Source organism: Cavia porcellus, unplaced genomic scaffold, assembly GCF_034190915.1.
Source record: "Cavia porcellus strain 051 isolate PalLab524CR breed Dunkin Hartley unplaced genomic scaffold, mCavPor4.1 scaffold_38, whole genome shotgun sequence".
Lineage (NCBI taxonomy): Eukaryota > Metazoa > Chordata > Mammalia > Rodentia > Caviidae > Cavia > Cavia porcellus.
In genome coordinates, this window is record NW_026947521.1 from 7,372,324 (window position 1) to 7,391,035 (window position 18,712).

The 18,712-nt window shown below is 47.5% G+C and overlaps 1 protein-coding gene across 3 annotated transcripts in view; it reads right to left on the reverse strand.

Moving 5' to 3' along the window:
• The window catches only part of Adamts7 (ADAM metallopeptidase with thrombospondin type 1 motif 7), a 54,937-nt gene that overhangs the window by 34,154 nt on the left and 2,071 nt on the right, over positions 1-18,712 (reverse strand). The window contains exons 1-7 of one of the 3 annotated variants that reach the window (XM_013145577.3): positions 13,210-16,980; positions 11,163-11,328; positions 10,206-10,402; positions 7,313-7,396; positions 6,865-6,989; positions 5,799-5,948; positions 4,551-4,694 (exon numbers count right to left, since the gene is read on the reverse strand). In XM_013145577.3, the coding sequence (XP_013001031.3) occupies positions 4,551-4,694; positions 5,799-5,948; positions 6,865-6,989; positions 7,313-7,396; positions 10,206-10,402; positions 11,163-11,328; positions 13,210-13,698 (1,355 nt within the window). In that variant the 5' untranslated portion in view covers positions 13,699-16,980. Of the gene's footprint in view, positions 1-4,550; positions 4,695-5,798; positions 5,949-6,864; positions 6,990-7,312; positions 7,397-10,205; positions 10,403-11,162; positions 11,329-13,209; positions 16,981-18,712 lie in introns of those variants that run through there. The other 2 variants (XM_013145575.3, XM_063243427.1) reach the window with 2 other exon arrangements.

The window sequence follows — 18,712 nt, forward strand, 5'->3', positions numbered from 1 at the left end:
GCAGACAAGATATCCATATCCTGCTTCTCCAAGATCTAAGGAGATACAGTTTACTGATGGAAGTAGCTTGGTCCAAGAAAGACATCAAAAAGCAGGTTATGCAGCTTTCAGCTCACAACAGGTCACTGAAGCTAAATCTCTTTTCCTAGGTACATCTGCTCAAAAGGCAGAGCTGGTGGCTCTTATTTGGGTATTGATGTTAGGAGAACGCAGAAGGTTAAACATCTCTATATACTCCAGATATGCTTTTCTGGTGCTACATGGGCAAACCCCATGTTGCAATTTGTAAAGAAACAGGTTTACTGACAAACAATTATCTATGAAACACAAACCAGAAATTTTGCAACTCCTAGAGGCAGTCCATGTTCTCAGACAGGTCGCACAGTCATGCAATGTAAAGGACACCAGAGAGATATGTCTAAAATCTCTTTGGGAAATGAAAAGACTGATAGAAAGGCAAAAAGGGAAGCCCTATAGCCCCTAAAACTCTAGCCTTACTTCCAGTTCCCAAGGAACCATTAAAACCAGTCTATATTTCTTTTTTCTTTTTTTTTTGTCTTTTTTTTTTGTTTTTATTGGTACCGGGGATCGAACTCACGACTGCCTGCTTCCAAGGCAGGCGCTTATGCCGCTGAGCTAAATCCCCAGCCCACCAGTCTATATTTCTGAGGAAGATAAATGGGTGTTAGGACAAGAAAAAATTAAAATGGGATTATGGTGGTATTTAGGAAACAAACTGGTCCTTTACCAAGGAATACAGCGGAAAGCTATAAAGACAATTCATGATTCCTTCTGTATGGAAAGAGCTGGAAATGATCACTAGAGTTTTCACAGAACTAGGACTAGCTGAAACCACTAAAGAGGTCTGCAAAGTTTGCCCACTTTGTGCCTGTAACAACCTGGGCAAGCTCAAATTGCCTCCTTTATTAGAACCTGTATAGTGGAAAGGAACCTACCCTGGAAAAACTGGCAATTAGACTTTACCTACATGCCACTCCAGAGAGGCTTTATAAATAGATGTTGGTCCTATGACATCTTCATAGGCTGGATGTAAGCCTTTCTTACTTGTTCAGAAAAGGCTACCTAGGTAGTCAAGGTGTTCTTAAAGAAACTGTCCCTAGGTTTGAACTACCCCACTCTCTCCAGAGAGACAATGGATCTTCTTTTACCTCCCAAATAACTCAGGGAATGGTGAAGGGTTTAGGAATAAAGTATCACCTTCATTCTGTTTGGCAGCTTCAATCTTCTGAGAAGGCAGAGAAAGCCAAGCAGACTCTAATCAAACTCTGGCAAAATTCTGTCAAGAGAAATCTGAGTCCTGGGTCTAATTGCTACCAACAGCACCCATGAGGCAGCTTTAGCCCATTCCTAAAACTGAGCCAAGTTTGGGCCATTTGAGATGTTATACAAAAGCCCATTTTTATGCCCTGATATGACAGTAGACCCACAGACTATGAGACTCTTATAATATCTCTTCAATCTGGGCCAAGTACGACAAGCTATCCAGATATATGGGAACAGAGTCCTGCCAGTTCCTAGCCCAGGGATACTACTTAGTGTTGCCCTGGAGGATCAGTGCTTGTGAAAACTTGCAGACAGGGAACACCAGTAGGTCAGTCAGAGCCAAAACGGAAAGGACCCTTCTCAGTGATCCTTGCTACACCCACTATAGTAAAGATGGTGAAATAGATAGATAATTGGGTTCCTTTTTCCAAATTAAAATGAGTCCCATCTGAACTGTCTAAGGACCAAGTTTGGTCTAGAGCGAGTGTGGCATCTGACCCGCTCCTCATATTTGAGCTAAAATGTTTCTCGCATCAAACAGGCAGCTTGAGGGTCACTAACAATTTTCTCAATTTGTAACAGGTTGCTTCTTCAACCAGTCATAAGCCACAACATGCCAAGACAGTTGGAGAGTACATAATCCCTATAGCTCCTTTCAGCTCAAATAAGCTATAGAAGACAGAAATCACCACTCCCTTAGCATCCCATAAAAATTTATGGGATTTGTCTTTTAGAAGGATACAGGAGGAAAGATGTGTGAAAACTGGCTGGGGAAATAAGTGGGACCTGTCACTTATAACATTCTAGGTCAGCGCCAAACAATTAGGACATTATGTGTGTAACTTCTTATGGGCTTCTATGAGATGTGGATGGCATAAAAGATGAGATGCCCAGGGAGCCCACTCCTGTGACTCTGCACAGTAGCCAATCCTGTGTCTAGTCTGCATCTCCCAGATGCAGGGTATGCTTTTATTTTTGCTTTTATCCTGTCCTTTCTTTGTTCAGTCCAAGTTTGCTCTACAGTGCTAATTCCTCCCTTACCCTATTCACCTTTCACTTTTCAAATAAACTTCTGACACTGTTTGTAGTTTATCACATCCAATTCTTTGTTCGAGGCAAGAAGGACTGGAATAGTTTTAATTGGTGAGCTGCTTCTAAAGGAACTACCTGACGAGGTGACCAAGGGCTCTGCTGCCACTATCTTGAATACTCAGGGTCTCTGAACTTGAGCTTTGTTAAATCAGGTCCCGTGGGACATGGGAGCATGGGCATGAGCAGAAGAGACACACCCATATCTTCCCACTGTGCCCTCCACTCCTTTGCCCCCTGAGCACAGAGTCCTGAGAGTCTTACAACATGCTGTTCAGAAAAGACAATAACAAACCATGTGAAGATATGCTTATCGAGTTGACAACGATAGATAAAGGAACTTATACAACCCAGAAGCCTTACTTCCCACCCAAATGTGCTTCCAACACAGAAAGAAGGCAACAAGTTTCTGTCACCTGTTCTCACCAAGGTTCTGTGCCGCATGGAACATTTTGCAAAACAGATCACATACTAGCTCATAGCACATACGTAAGAAACATGCTCATAAAACATAAAACATGCAAAGGAAAATTCTCCCACGATTATCAGACCATAGTGCAATGAAACTGGAAATCAACGGTACAAGAAACCATAAGAACTTCATAAATACATGGAAATTAAATAACACTCTCCTGAACAACAAATGGGTTACAGATGAAATTAAAGAAGGAATTAGACAGTTTCTACAATTAAGTGATTATGATAATACAACATACTGGAACTTATGGGACACAATGAAAGCAGTCCTAAGAGGAAAATTTAGAGCCGTGAGTGCTCACATCACGAAAGTAGAACAACTGCAAATAAACAACTTAATGTGGAACCTCAAACTTCTAGAAAAAGAAGAGCAGGTGAGCCCAAAGCTCATAAGAGAGGAAATGATAAATCAGAGCAGAAATTAATGCATTGTAAACTAAAAAAAAAAATCAATGAAAAGAAAGAGGATCAATGAACTGAATAATTGGTTCTTTGAAAGATTAAATAAAATCATCAAACTCTTAGCCAACCTTATCAAAAAAAAGGAAAGAAAAGACTTAAATCTACAGAATTAGGAATGAAAAGGGTGAAATCACATCAGATCCTGCAGAAATCCAGATCGTCTATACCTACTTTGAGAACTGTATTCTAATAAGATGGAAAATGCAGAAGAAATGGACAGATTCCTAGGTATATATGAATTATCAAAGCTGAATCAAGAAGATATAAAAATTCTAAATAAACCAATATCAATCAATGAAACTGAAGATGTAATGAAAAACCTACTAAGGTCCTGTGCTGGTCAGAGTCAGCCACTTTACTAACAAGTATGATATGGGAGACAGAGGAAAGAAAGGCCACTGTACAACTCCTCCAGCTCGCCACTTCTCCTTACGTCTCAGTATGCTGAAGGCAGAGTGCACATATTAAGGAAGAAAATGAGTCTGGAAATAACTGAGTGAGTGTGAGCAGCATCTCCACTGCTCAGTAAATGTGCATGTTGAAAGACGAATTGTGCATACTCTTATATGTATTTTCATTTAAAATTAGAGTTCATGGCAGTGGCAGAGCCCTTGTCTTGCACATGCACAACTCCAGGATCAAACCCCAGCAGTGCAAAATGGAAACTGCATGTGAAGATGGGAGATAAAATGCATGCTAATGACTTAAATTTAAATTTTTTCTTATGTAAAACATTACATGTGAATATCTTAGCAAATTAAGAGATGATGAAAGAAAGGAAAAACTCTATTTCAGTTCCCCTGCTTCTCACTGGGACATGTAGCCTCCCTCAAGGCTCACAACCTCTGAAGCCTTTGCCCTGAGAGCTTTTCATAACTGCACACTTCTCTGAGAACATCAGGGACAACTGGTGGCACAAAAGTCCTTCCTGCACAGGTGGAGAGAAGCAGCTTCAGAGAAGGCCAGGCTGCTGCTAACCCAAGACGGGAAGTGAGAAAGGTGTTCTTTGCTAGATGGCTGGCTTTGCCTGTGTCCTCTGCCAAGAGCATCCTTGCTTTTCACCTGTGTTCATGAGTATCTACCCAGGAGTCCCCTTTTAGCAGAACCTTGGGGCCCTGGGCCTGCAGGCCTGCACCTATTGGGCTTCTCTGTGCATCCTGTTCCCTGGTACTGCAGTGCCACCATCTGCACTGTGACCCGGAAGTCAGGGCAGAGTGCCCAGGCTGTGGGACACTTACTCGAGGAACCTGGTGATGTACTCGCTGCTGCAGCGGGACCAGGTGAGCGGGGCAGAGTCGTACAGGAGCTGTGGAGACATGATGAAATGCAGTTTCCCAACAGGCTCACAGTCATTGCCGCTTCCGTCATGATGAATGCCAAAACTGTGTGAGAGCACAGGCCCCAGGGGCAGGTGAGCTGGGAGGGAGGCCATGGGCTGCCCTTCCCCCAAGGGTCCCCTAGGCTGGCTGTGTCACTGGATGGCTGTACGCCTTCGCTGAGCCATTTCCTTAGTGCCCATTGTGGGTATGACAGCTGAGGTCCCCTGAGATCTTCCATCAGGTGCATTAACCTTAGCTTGACATAAGGGCCAGGAACCCAGAACAGCTCTGTCCATGACCCCGAGATAGCCAATAACAGCAAGCAGATGGCACATGTGGGAGTCTGTTATGGCCATGTAATTTCATCCACATCAAGAGCTGGTGGGCAGAGCCTTCCCCCTAGTCCCCATCCCAAGGGATGTCCTTGGGTCAAAGGATCTGAGCTATCACCTTCCAGAAAGGTTTCCAGAGACCACTCTCAGGAAGGACACAGGGAAATACTCTTCCTCAAGGCATGTTCAGAAGTAGCATTGCCTCAGTCCTTGTCATTGCTCCCAGAAGGCTAAGGACTGATCCTAGTAATGGTTAATAAGTGGCAGAATAGGGCAGAGAGCTCTTCTACCTATGCCTTCATGGCCCTAGGTATGTGACTGCCACCAGAATGTCTGAGTGGGTGACTCCACACCTCTGTCCCGTCCTGACCAGCCTGCTGGACATCTAAGGTGCCACTATTTTCAGCAGGTAAGTAGCCATGCTCTAGATGAGCCCCAGGCTCAGGTGTCAGAAGCGGCATATTGGATATCACTGCCTATCTCTCAATCTATGGGGAGCACACAGTGTTCTGGGGCTTGACATTTGCCCAGGTCATGGAGCAGAAAGAACAGGGACAGCTAAGGGCTGCAGCCCCATCCTAAACCTCTTCCAATAAGGCCCCACTGGGTCAGCCCTGGACATGCCTCATGGGCCTCCCTTCTACTCAACAAGGAAGCAGCCCAGCCGAGTGGTGGATGGGGACAGTGCAGGGGGCTGGCTGTATGTGGTACAGTTTGATGGCCTGGTCCACCCTAGAAAGTTTCATTTCTTGGTGACTTTATAATCTATCTACTGGTCTCCAATGTGGGAAGCTGAAGCTGGGATTTGGGGTGGCAGAGAGGAGAAACATGGTACCTGTGCCCAAGCTCGTGGGCCACGGTGAAGGCCAGTGGCAGGCCCGTGTCCTCATTGATGCTACAGCTGTGGTTCAGCTGGCACATGCCTCCCACATGGGACAGGCCCAGGGTCTCACAGGGCTGGTTCATGGCTAAACACAAGTCCTTCCTGTACAGAGGGAGAGATGCAGCCTTCAGAGGAGGCAAGACAGGGCCTGTGCTCACCCAAGAGAGGGCTCAAGAGGGATTCCCTCTGCCATCTTGTGACATCGGGCCAACACAGTGGCCACTGCAAAGCAGGTACCCTCAGTCACACACAACCCACCAGACACCCATGTGGGCCTGAGGTGGGCACGTGCCTAGTGCAGGTTTAGTCCTGTCTTAGTTAAGGTGCTGATAGAAGCTGCTGGCACTCAGTAGAGAGAGAACAAGTCCAACACTTAGTCTTTGGTCAGATGAGGAGATGCCAGAAGTGGGCTGGAAACTGTGACATAAACAGGTGGTATGTCATAGACTTCTGATGTGATTGCTCTGTATCTGGACTGTGGGCATGTGAACCTATACAGCAGGTGTGCAGTAAACACACACACACACACACACACACACACACACACACACACACGAAAGCCTGATGAAATCTCACTAAGTGGACAGTATTCATGTCAACCTCCTGCTTGGGATATTGCACTGCAGCCATGTAGGATGTTACCAGTGGACAAATGGTATGGAGGAGATACATGGCCTCTCTGCATAGTTTCTGACAACCTAATACAAATCCAGTTACAATAAAACAGTCTGGCATGGCTGCACACTCCTATAATCCCAGCACTTGGGAGGCTAAGACAGGCAAATCATTGCAAGACCAGCCTGAACTACAAAGTGAGCCCAAGCCAGCCTAAACTACATAGCGAGACCCTGTCTCAAAAAGACAAAAACAAAACAAAACATCAACAACAAAACCCCCAAAGACTTCCCAGTGTTGCAGCCTCAGGCCAAGCTATGCAGAACCTGAGCAGACATACCTCTCCCCCAGTGCCCCCATTAGAGGTGATCTTCCTGTCCCTACTCTCCTGTGGCAGGTATACCTTGTGAGCAGGATGGCCGTGTCATGGTGCTGGGGGTGGGCATCCCCCTTCATGTTGATGTTCCTCTGCCATTTGCAGAAGCTTCTCAGGGTGTTGTCTGCATGGTGTGTGATCTTTAAGTCCTTCTGCAGCAGAGAGAGCGACCACTCATGCTTACCCTGGATTTCCACAGGACAGGCCCAATTCTCAGCACACAAAGGTGATGCAGAAGTATAGGGGGCAGTGGGAGGGCAAGCAGTTGGCCTCTAGCCTCTCCCCTTCCTGTAGCTACCCCTTGGGGGACCCGGAGGCCTAACAGAGGGAGAGTCAGGGACTAGAGCATAGTAGAGGAAACTGTCCAGGTCCAGGGGTCTTTACTGTGTATTTACATACAGGGAAACTCAGGGTACAGGCAGGAGGGCTCAGCGGTCAATGCTAGAAGGCAGTATGGGTCCACATGACCTCTTACCTCTTCATCTTCCAGCAGGATCAGGCGCACAATGGTGATGTGGATTGGGTTCCCAATGCTGGGGTCATGAAACAGGCCAGCCACCTGTCCAAAAGATGTGGCTTATTACAGTTTATATGTAGATGTCCCCCAAGAGCTTCATGTACTCAGTGGTGGGCTTTTGTAAGGTGCCTGGATTAGGGGCTGTTATAGCTGATTCGCTATCAGGAAGCAGGTCTGGGAAGAGGCAAGTTTCTGTTGCACAGCCTTGGAAGTGTTCATCTCTCTCCCTAGCTCCTCCCTTCTCTCACTGCTTTCTGTCTGCCATGACATGAGCAATTTTTCCTCTGCCATGCTGTTCTGCCTTGGAGCCAGATAACTAGGGACTGAAATGTGAGTGATGGGTATTTGTCTCAGTGAAGAAGCGAGTAAGACAGATTTTGATACCAGAGAAATGGGGTTATTTCTGTGACATGGCCTGACCACATAGTTCAAAAGCCTTTGGAATTGGTTCATAGGAGGAATCTGGAAATGTCTGGCAATGCTAGCTAGAGATGCTGATCAGAGATTCTGGGCAGAGCTCAAAGACCATAATGCTGATAAGAAGGTAGATAGTAAAGACTGGGCTCAGGTTTCAGTTAGCAACAAAGACTCCATTGGCTTTTTTTTTTTTTTTGGTACTGGGGATGGAACTCATGATCATATGTTTGCAAGGCAGGCACTTTATGCCACTGAGCTAATCCCTGGCCCTCCACTGGCTTTTGGACTCAAGACCATGTTATACTCTGGCAGAAAATTTATCTATGGTTTGCTCATATCTTGAGGCTTTTCAGGAGACATAGATTAAGTGTGGAGGCCCATTTATTCTGGCAGAGGAAGTTTCAAGGCAGCCCAACATTCAGGCTGTGGCATGGTTACTGCTGAGGGCATTTAGCTTGTTCTACACTGAAAATCAAGAGGAAACAGCACAGCTGAGTGATTTCAAAAGTTTCTGCTGGAAAGGAGTGCCCTATAAAGTTGAGGTCTGCAAATATAGAGGACAGGAGAGCCTAGATGAAAAGATTAATATTAAAAAGAAGCCAAGTACTTTGGATTAGGATAACAGAAAAAAATGGATAATGCCATGATAGCAATCAGCAAGATCTTATTTTTCTCAGGTTCAAAATTGCAAAAGTGAAAGACTTTCCTTTTAGAAGACAGCCCCAGGGTACCCTACTAGGAAACACATCTGGGAAAATGGATTCCTGGGATTCTTCTCATGGTGCTCAAATATCCAGGCACCCAAGAGTTTCTACAGTCATGATGCAAAAGGGTGTAGCTATTATTGGAGCTGGCAGCTGCAGACCTTGGCATCATCTATGTGGTGCAAGCATGTTATACAATCATGGAGGTTTCCAGCCAGATTTCAGATGAAGGCTTGAGAGGCCAGGCTGTGTTTTACTGAGAGGACTGTGTGTGAGGCTGCGGGAATAAAGCCAAAAGCACAGTGGAGACCCCAGGAAGATGGAGAAGCCAGGAACACAAAATGTTTGAGGAAAGCCATAGGCAGTCAGTAGAAAAATGTCATGAGGGGCAAAATCAGTGGAAATGCCTTAGGGGTAAGGATACTCAAGACATTTGGAGCCCATATCATGCCACAGATTGCCCTGAGTGTTGGGCAGGGAGTTATAGCACTTCAAGTTTGCCCTTCTGCATTTCAGTGTGTTTTGGTCCCATTGCTTTCTATCCCTTTTCGAAGGAGAATGTTTACCCTGTGTCATTGTATGGCAGCAGTGTTTAACTTTCTTTTGATTTTACAGAAATCCACAGCTAAGAGTTTGCCTTAAGCCACAGAGGGGACTTTGGACTTGGACTTTTCAGCAATATTGAGACTTAGAGCTTTGGCAACTCTTAGAGATGGACTGAATGGATTTTGAAAAAAAAAGGGATATGGTTGAGTCTTTTAGAGGTTAAAGGTGGGATGTTAGAGTTTATGAAGATGTCCTTCAAGAGCCTCATGAACTTATAGGTGGGGCTTCTGGAAGATGGTTGGATTGCAGGGCTGCATAGCTGGAGAGAAGTAGGGCTGTGCAGAGGCCTGTTGGGGTTGCTACAAGTGCTAGGGCTGAGCTTTCTCCAGGAGCTGCAGGAGGAGTCTGGCTGCTCAAAGGTTTCTATCTGTCCCTCAGGGAAGGCACCACTTGCCTGCCATTGGCTCTGGGAGCCACAGTGCTCCATGCCATTGGACTATAGCAGACATGGTACCTATGCAGCTCTCCAGCCACTTGTTTCAAGGGGCTGTGTTGATTCAAGTGTCAAGGGAGCAAAGGCAGTTTTCCAGCCCTATGAAGTGCTACCCTCCTCCCTCATTCATCGATGAATTACTTGCTCAAGGTAACCAGATGATCAACCAAGAATTGAGCAGATCCTTGCCCCTCTAATGTATGCACAAGTCTAGGCAGGACATGTGTCCTCAGCACCCAGCATAGGTCTGGACATAGGAGAGGGTTGGTTCAGGGCAGGATGGATGAATCACATGGTTGCTGAGCTTCCCAGGCGGCACAGAACAGTGGCCATCTTGGTGTCCCACCCCCCCATCCAAGTGCCAATGAGTGGCATGGCACCCACAGTGTCCCCATGCAGCACTCTACCCAGCATTCTGGGTGCCAAAAGTGGGGGATGGGTATATGTTTTTCAGCTGGGTGATGTCTGAGGAGCCTTGTGGCAGCACCCTCTCCTGATGTACCTTCCAGGTCACATCCCTTGTGGACTTGGAAACTTGGGAACCTTTTTTCCTGCTTGGAGCCTGGATTTGCATCTGGGATGCAGCTTGCCAGTCACTCTGCCCCACACCCTCCTTGAATATCACCCACTGCAGTCCCTCCTCCCCTACCAAATACCACTGCTATGGTATTTGGTACCATGACAGCCTCACCATATTCATGATGGTCAGCACGTAGTTCTCCACTTGTGGCTGCCCGTGGTATTCCACCATTTTAGTGTCAGCCACCACCAAGGTTTCTACCCACTTCTCCTCGCTGACCGAGCCATGGTACAAACGCTTTTGCCGTTGTTGCTTTCCCGGTTGTGGCTGCTCCCGGTCCTCTTGTTGACGCTCCAGCTCTGGGGACACTAAAACCCCCAATGGGGTATGGTTAGCTGGCCCAGAACCTGTGTCCTGAGGGCCTTTCCTGAGTGAGCTCTTTCTGGCACAGTGCAAATAGAACCAAATCACAAAGGAGAGGCCTGATTTCCTTCCTGGGGCTCCCCCAGACTACACTGTGTGGCTCTGGCCTAGCCACTTCCCTTCTCTGATTCTGATTTCCAGGATTACTCCTACAAATAGGATTAGATGATCTACCTCCAGGCTGACTCTTCATACGAGGTTGTCCCGTCTCCTTGCATGTTTCTTTCCCTGACTCCACATGTAGATCCCTGGTCTAACCTCTTCCCCAGGAGGTCCAAGACTCAATCCAGCTGATCCCACTGAGGGTCCACTGCCCTGAAGCACCTCCATGAAGCTGGGGAAACTGAGGCCAAGAGGTGTGTCTGTATGGATATCTCTTCTGGCAAACAGTCCCTGAATGGTGGGCAGCTGGAGTTAGTAAAGCGGTCCTCAAACTCCAGGAGCTCTCAGCAGTCGGTTTCTTTCCTAGACTGGCTGGCATTATGGCTACTCTGCAGAGGGGGCCCTAGGTACTGTGCTTTAGGTCCTCAATGATACAGCCAGTTATTCTGCACCCAGAACAGAGATGTGAGGGCCTAGCTAAGGTCTCTGCTGCCACTGGCTGGGACACTTGAAGAATAGTGGTTGGCAGAGCCAATGATGCCACACAAAGGCCTTCCAAGTCCCCAGGCCCACTAGCGCCACAAACTACAGAGATGAGCATACCTTGTACCCCACAGGTGCGTGAAGCCTGGATATCACCTTGCTCTGCCCACCTCTCAGGGGTCTGGTACTTGTATACCACATGGGGCCATGCATGGTTGGGCTGCTTTGGAGCCTTGTCTAGGGGCTCAATGAAGTAGTCCTCGTTGGACAGCCAAAAAACTCCTTTCTAGAGAAGAAGCAGCAGGGTCATACAGGGAGGGTTGGTGCCTGGCTGCCCATCCCACCACCCCGGAGACCTGTTCTGCTCCACTAGCCCTCCCTGTGCCTGCCACAGATATGCACAGCACTTGTCTCCCTCTGGGCCTTTGTCCATACTCTGCCCTCTGCCGGAATGTCCTTTTCTGCCCTCTGCACAGAGGCTTTGCAGAGGAGTTCAGAGCCCTTCTCTTAGGATGCCAGGTCCATCTCCTGAGGAAGGAGAAATGGTTTACCCCTAAATCTGGGGACAATGGTTCCTGCAGAGTCCTCTATATTTCTCTAGCTCAAATAACTTGTATCCAGGCTTTCAGGCTACTTTGTTTTCCCAGCCATCATGCTCTTCCCAGACAACCAGACTGTGTGATCTTCCCTTGGCCCCCTTGATGTAGTGGTCACTTCACAAGTAACTCTGCCCATGTCCAAGCCACTGAGATGTTCACAGCCCAGGACAGCCCACTCCCTGGGGCAGAACTGATCACGAGTGGGAAACAAAGGTGCCTTGGCATGTCCCCCATAAAAGGGAGGGAATGGAAGAATCTCAAGAGAGCCCACCTCCCTGGGATGTTCAGGACCCCAACAGGGACAAAGGTGCCACTTGCTTGGATCTCCCCTCTGGCACCAAATCTACCCTTGCTTGGGTCACACAGGCCCAAGGAGCTTAGAGGGCAGAACTATGCATCCATTCTGGGGACTAGGGACCCCATCTGAATGTAGTCTATAGCTCTGGATGACCAGAAACCTTAGGCATATTCTTCCCTGAGTCATTTCTTCATCTGTGAAATTGGAACCCTGCATGATAAGCACAGATGCTGTCCAGGCTCCCTGAGGCATTATGCAAAGGTAGGGTGTGGGGAATCCAAGGTCTGGGGTCTGAAACTTGTACTGGAGGCTGCCCTGTCCTTACGACTTTTGCTATCATGGTTCAAGATACTGATGCAAGGGCCCTACGGGAACAGTGGATGGCCAAGAACATGTGCCTGTCACCACTGCTCCCACACCTCATCCTCAGAACTGGGAGGGCAGTATTGGGCACAAAGCAGGGACAGAATGGGGCCCTGTGCCACCCTTAGCAGAAGTGGCTCTGGCAGCTGCAGTAGGGGAAGCAATTAGGGCACAAGGCCCAAAAACTGAGGCCTGCTTTCCCCAGACCTCTGGTCTGGGTGAAGGGGTCAGGGGGCTTGAAGACCCCTGCAGAGTGGTTAAAGAGCAAGGGAGGGGGTTGTGGTTTAGATCCAGATGTCCCCCAAGAGCCTCATGAGGCTTGTGGAAGATGACTAGATGACAGGCTTACAGTTGGCTTGCAGTTTCGAGGTGAGGCCTGGCTTGGGTCTGCCTCTCTCCCTGGTTATGCCCTCTGGTCTCGCTGCCTTTGGGCTTAGCCTGTCATGCAGTGAGCAGTGTTTTATCCACCAGGCCCCTCTGCCATCATTTCTTCATGCATGCAGAGCATGGGCTGAAACATGAGCCAGAATAAATCTCTCCTTTAAGTCGTGGGTGTTGAGGATGGTGTCTTGGTGATGAGAACTAAGACAGGGAGCTGGTCTACGGAAGACTAAGGAGGAGCAGCCCCAGGTGACAGTAAACCCCAGGGTCCACTGATTAGCTCCACAAACAGTGATGTTCCACATGGAGCCTGCAGCATCAGTGCTGCCTGGGACATTCTCAAAAGGGCAAGTGTGAGGCCCTTCCCACACCTGCTTGTCAAAACCCAAGGGTGATTCTGGCTCAGGTAAAGCCACTATCCTAGTGACCAACAGGCCCTGTGCTCTCACTTCTATTTAGGAGACTGGCAGAGGAAGACACAGTGGGTGACCAAAATGCCAGGCCAGGAAGGGTTCCTGGCACTCACCAACCCATCGCAGGCACTGATGGCTGCTCGGCCGCCCTCAAGCTGTGTGTCCTGTACACGGCCTAGCAGGTGGCAGGCAGGCTTGTGTGGTCGGATGTGTGTGTGGCCCAGGCCACCCAAGCGACGAGTTTCGAGAACAAAGCCTGGTGCCAGCAGCCTCGAATTGGCTGAGAGATTGAAGCGCAGCTCCCGCCCACGGTAGCGCAGCTGGAAGAAGGTGGGCATAGCACGAGGTGCAGGCCCTGAATCTAAATCTGAATCTGGTGCTGCCCGCTTCTGCACAGTGTGTGGCCAGAGCTCAAACGACAGGAAGGTGCCGGTTGCGTCCACACGCACTGGGTGCACAACATCCAATGACATCAGGCTGTCAGTTGCAGATTCTGCTGGGAGAGAGAAAACCATGACCATGGGACCTGAGAGTAGCTGTGAGGGCCCTGGGCCAAGGATGTGTGGACTCTGGTCCTGCTGGGTGTCCACTAACTCTGCCATTTCATCTCTGGTGACTTCTCAGGTACCCCACCATCTGCCCTGGGAAACGTTCAAGAGGCAGTTTCTAGCACTGCAGCCAGGATTCCTTAAGCTCTTGATCTGATGACCAAGGTCATCCTCTGTTCAGAACCTGAACAGAGCTCCCACCTCATTAGAGTGATGGATTCTGGTAGTGGTGCAGGAAGCCCAGGGAGAGGATGGCAGCAGCCTTGCTTCCTGCATCTCTGTCTGCAGCCATGGCTCCTTGAGGATCCAGGACAGCCCAGTAGGTTCATGCTTTAAGGGTTTTTACCCCCATTCCTGCTCCAAGCACTCCTCTCAATTTCCCATGGGCTAACTTCACCTATTTGAATGGGCTCCAGACTGACTTCTGGGTGAGAAAGTGCTGACCTCCCCATCCCCAGTACTTTGATACAAGATTTTAATTATGTTTTCCATTTGTTTTCTTCCCTTCCTTCCAGTATAAACTCTAGAAAGGCAAAGGTCTTTATTTTCTTTGTTGATGATTTTATGTGCTGTAAGTGGAGATATTTGTTGACTGAATTTGCGGAATAATAGAACTTACTCCTGGGGCTGTGTGAGGAGTGGATGAACTGAGTTTCTCCACTTAGTGCCTGGCCCACTGGTTGAACCAGGAGGCCAAGATGATGGTTATAATTGCTACTATAAAACACGCTGTCACCTGCCTGAGGATGCTGCAGGTGTCTCCAAGTCTCCTGGGATTGGGAGATAGAGAATAGGGGAGGTGAAGTGGGGAGGGGACTCCCAGACTTCTGAACTTACCACTTCAAAGGAGCAGCTTTCGTTTCTTTTAGATGCAAGAGCTAGCTGGCTGCAGTGTCTCATGGCCTGTAAGCTCTGCTTATCTGAGGCTGCAGGAGGAGGACTGCAAGTTTGACACCAGCCTAAGCAACTTAGCGGGACTGTCTCAAAATTAAATAAAAAGGGCTGAGGATGTAGCTCAGCAATTAAAGCGTCCCAGTATGGGGGCAGGTAGGGAGAACAGAGTATGAAATTACTCAGTCCTTTATTAATTCACTAAATAAGGCCTAATGGGAAACTTGGTAACTGTGGTGATTTTGAAGTACTGATGAGTGTGTGTCTTGAGTTACCTGCAACTGTAATGAGAGAAGATGAATGGTTTTTTCCCCTTACTGACAGAAAAAAATCACAGATGCTGCTAAAGCTATTGAGACTTATTGGAAATATGCATAATTGAAGGAAATAATGAGTTTCACCTGGAGATTAGAAAAATTAGAGCTGGGTGTGATGGCACACACCTGTGATCACAGCATTTGGGAGGCAGAGGCAGGAGGATTTCTGTAAGTTTGAGGCCGGCCTGAACTGCATAGCGAGATCTTGCCCAAAATATTCCAGCACTTGGGAGGCTGAGGCAGGAGGATCGCTTTGCATTCAAGACCAGCCTGGACTACAAAGTGAATTCAAGTCCAGTCTAAACTACAAAGGACTGAATCTGCAGAATGGAGATACACTGGAACTTATTCTTGAGGTTGTGTGAGGAGTGGATGAACTGTTTCTCAGTTTTAGAAACCTTGTCTAAAAAAAGAGAGAAAAAAAAAAAAAGAAAAAGGAAAATTAGAGATGTAATATTTTTGATTCAAGTTTATAGATCCCTGAAATTCAAGGCCCCTTAGGTTACAGACACCAGGCTGAGACACCTATAGAAAGATCTCCCAGACCCGTGATGGTGAACCTTTTAGAGCTTCCAATGATATGAGTAGCCTGCTGTGGCACATGTGCCATCTGTTTGCCACCACTGTGGCAAACACCTAAATTGTCTCCTAGGTGAGAAAGTAAAGGAAAGAAGTCTCCAAGAGGCAGAAAGACAGGTCTAAAGGCACACAGTGAGCTTGGCAGAGCTGAGACATAAGTGCACATTTTCTGAATGGTTTTTGTCTCTTCAAAATTCAAAATATTCTGCTGTTTTCCCAGCAGTTTGTCTGAGAGAGAGCCTCAGTTTCCTCTGAAATCCCCAGGCTCTGAGAAACGGTTAAAAAACCCAACAGCCCGGGGTTTCTGCTAGCCCCAGGTGCCTCAAAGACCTGCTGGGTTTATGCCCAGCTCTTGGATCCTAACTGGTCACAACAGGGACTCCTCAGGCCCACAGCAATGTCTGGTGCCCTGCAGATGTCCCACCAGGACTCTGGGCTGCCTGCCAAAGCTGAAGGGAAGCTGGGCCAAAGCTGGAGGTTTCCCTAGCCTCACTGTGGAGCCAAACTCATCCTCTCCGCGTCCTGTGTGTCATGGGTATGTGGAGCACCCTGCACACACCAGCCACGTGCCTACTCCTACAGGCGTCACATGACCCACAGCTGTCCCAAAGGGCAGGACCCAAAGAGCCTTCTCCTGGAGTCCCTGGCTGTGGGCTGGGGACGCTGGCCTGTGGCTCTGAGCAAGTGTTTCCATCAGTGAGCTTCAGGAGGGCAAGTACAAAGATTTTCCAGACTTCCTGGACAAGAATGTCTTTAAAAACGTCCCAGGCCCCAGCCCAGGCTCACTGACTCAGCATCACCAGGAAATAGGACTGGGAAGCTGTGTTTTTATCAGCAGTTCGGGGGAACTCTGACCATGAGGCAAGTTAGGAAATTTTCTCTCGGAGTGAACTTGGCTGCCCATAAGAGATACCTACAGAGCTTTGAAAAAGTGCAGGCACCCTGCCCCAGCCCAGATACTCTGATTCCAGATCTAAGGCCCTGCCCTCCCCCCCGGGGGGGCCTGAAATCTCTGCAGTTTCCTAATCCAGGGAGTCTGAGGGAAGATGCTGGGCTTGATAAGTTCAGGTGACTTACAGCCCTGGCCACTTAATAAAGCATTTGGGACTGTAACTACATCTACAGCTTGCAGACCTGATTTTGTTTAGGTCTGTTTTAGCTGGAAAAAACATTGAAGAACATTTGAACCAGCTGCCAGTGTTCAAGAATCCCATGTTTTTCTACAAAAATATCAATACTCAGCTTCTCTTGAAAAATCACATTATCCATCCATGTCAGGCCTAAATTTCTACCTGGCAGAAGTAGCTGGGGAAGAAGAATTGGTCTCTTTTAGAGGGGTCTATCTCCCCCTTCCGGCTCAGTCTCACACTCCCTCATCCCGACACTGTGGCTGACTGTAGGTTGCCCATGAGCATCACATTTTATTTTCTTTCACTCTGTTAAAACTAACTCTCTAACCAAAATGTGGAAAAGAAGAGGTAGACCAAGTGGCCCCATAGTCCCATTTGCAAGACAAATTTCTCTCCTTATCAGCCTTGTTCTCTCTCTCTCTCTCTCTCTCTCTCTCTCTCTCTACATATATATATATATATATATATATATATATATATATATATAATTATAATTGTTTTTTTTTTTTTTTTGATGGGATCTCACTGTGCAGTTCAGGCTGGCCTTGAGTTCACTTTGTAGCCCACACTGGTCTCAAACTTACAACGATCTTCTGGTCTCAGCCTCCCGAGTGCTGGGATTACAGGCAGGTGTCAACATGCCTGGCTCATTTCTGTTATAAAAGGCTGGTCCATTGGTATATGGTGTATGGTCCTTGGCTACTAATTGTGCAGGAGAAACAGGTGCTCCAAAAACCAGGAAAATGCAAACAATATCCTCAAAATAGAGAAGTGGGAAGAGGGAATCTATGCCCCTTCCCTGGCATGGTGCTGAGAAGGTCCAGCCCAGAGGAAGAGACACACTATGGAGGGACTGCAGTGAAAAAATGTCTCACCAGAGACGGCCCACTGAGATGGCATCCTGAGGTAAAGACCATGAGACAGAGCCTCCAAGAAGTGGGAAAACTAGAAAGGAAGAGAAGCAGCAAGACATTACCCTTCGCACAGACATATGAAATGAGACAATGAAATTACACTGTAATATCCTGACAAGTACATGGGCTTGAAAGTAGAAAGACCTTGACTCAGGTCCTAAGCAGGCCACACAGCGGTTGTGTGAGCTCAGTTATGCCACCTCTCTGGGCCTCAGTCTCCTCACCTGCATGGAGAATCCAAATCAGAAAACAGAAAGGAGGACAGCCCAAGTTGAGGGCTGAAAATGGCAAAGAGACAGAGAATAAGATGACAGCAGCTCTCCAAGCCTTTGATGAATGAATGGCACCAACAGTTTCCACAATAATAACGATAGCCAGAGCAGCTGAAGGCACGAAGTTCATGTAGCATCAATGAGAGCCAGACTTGAAGTCTCTATATAGAAGAACAGAAGCTACTGGCATATGTCTAGGAACTGTAGTGTCCTCAAATGAAGGGCAGGGGCAGGTATCTTCTGGGATAATGGCCCCAATAGCCTGAGAAACTGTCCCTGGGAGGGACCCATGCTCTCATGGGTGTGCAGTCCTGGTACCAACCCCTGCTCTAGACCTTGGGCAAATATTGCAAGATGGGATTGTAGCTGAGTCATAAAGAAACAGCCCATCAAATTCAAAAGCATGAAAGGGGTTGGGGTGTAGCTCAGTGGTGCAGTGCTTGCCAGGTCATGGGTTTGATCCCCAGCACTGCAGACATAAACAAAAGACCCATGAGTAGGGCTAAGTAACACTACGCTGTGTATAAATGCCATTAGGACCAGTATGCTGTGGAGCTGGAATGTCTGTTTAAATCCAGCTCCATTACATACAACTATATTATAAACCAAGTGCATAAATGTTTACACCATTGCTGGCACACAGAAGAGCAAGAAAAGTTCTAAATTGCTCTTACTTCTTTTCTCTTACATTTCTTCCTTTTTTGTCTTTCTTGTCACATGCCAGGCAAGTGCTCTCTGAGCTCATGCCCAGCTCCCTTAGGTATTTATTTAAAAATTTGTTTCATCTCTGTTTAGGTTTTAAAAATACTTATAGGATGTGACTTTGTTATTTTCTTGTTTTATTCTGAATGACTTTTATAAACAGCTTATGTTGTTTTGTCATTAAAATATAGTTAGAGAGGGGAACAATGAATTAAAAATTTAACGACTGTCCTATAGATCCTGGTGGAGTCTTGGGTGCCTGA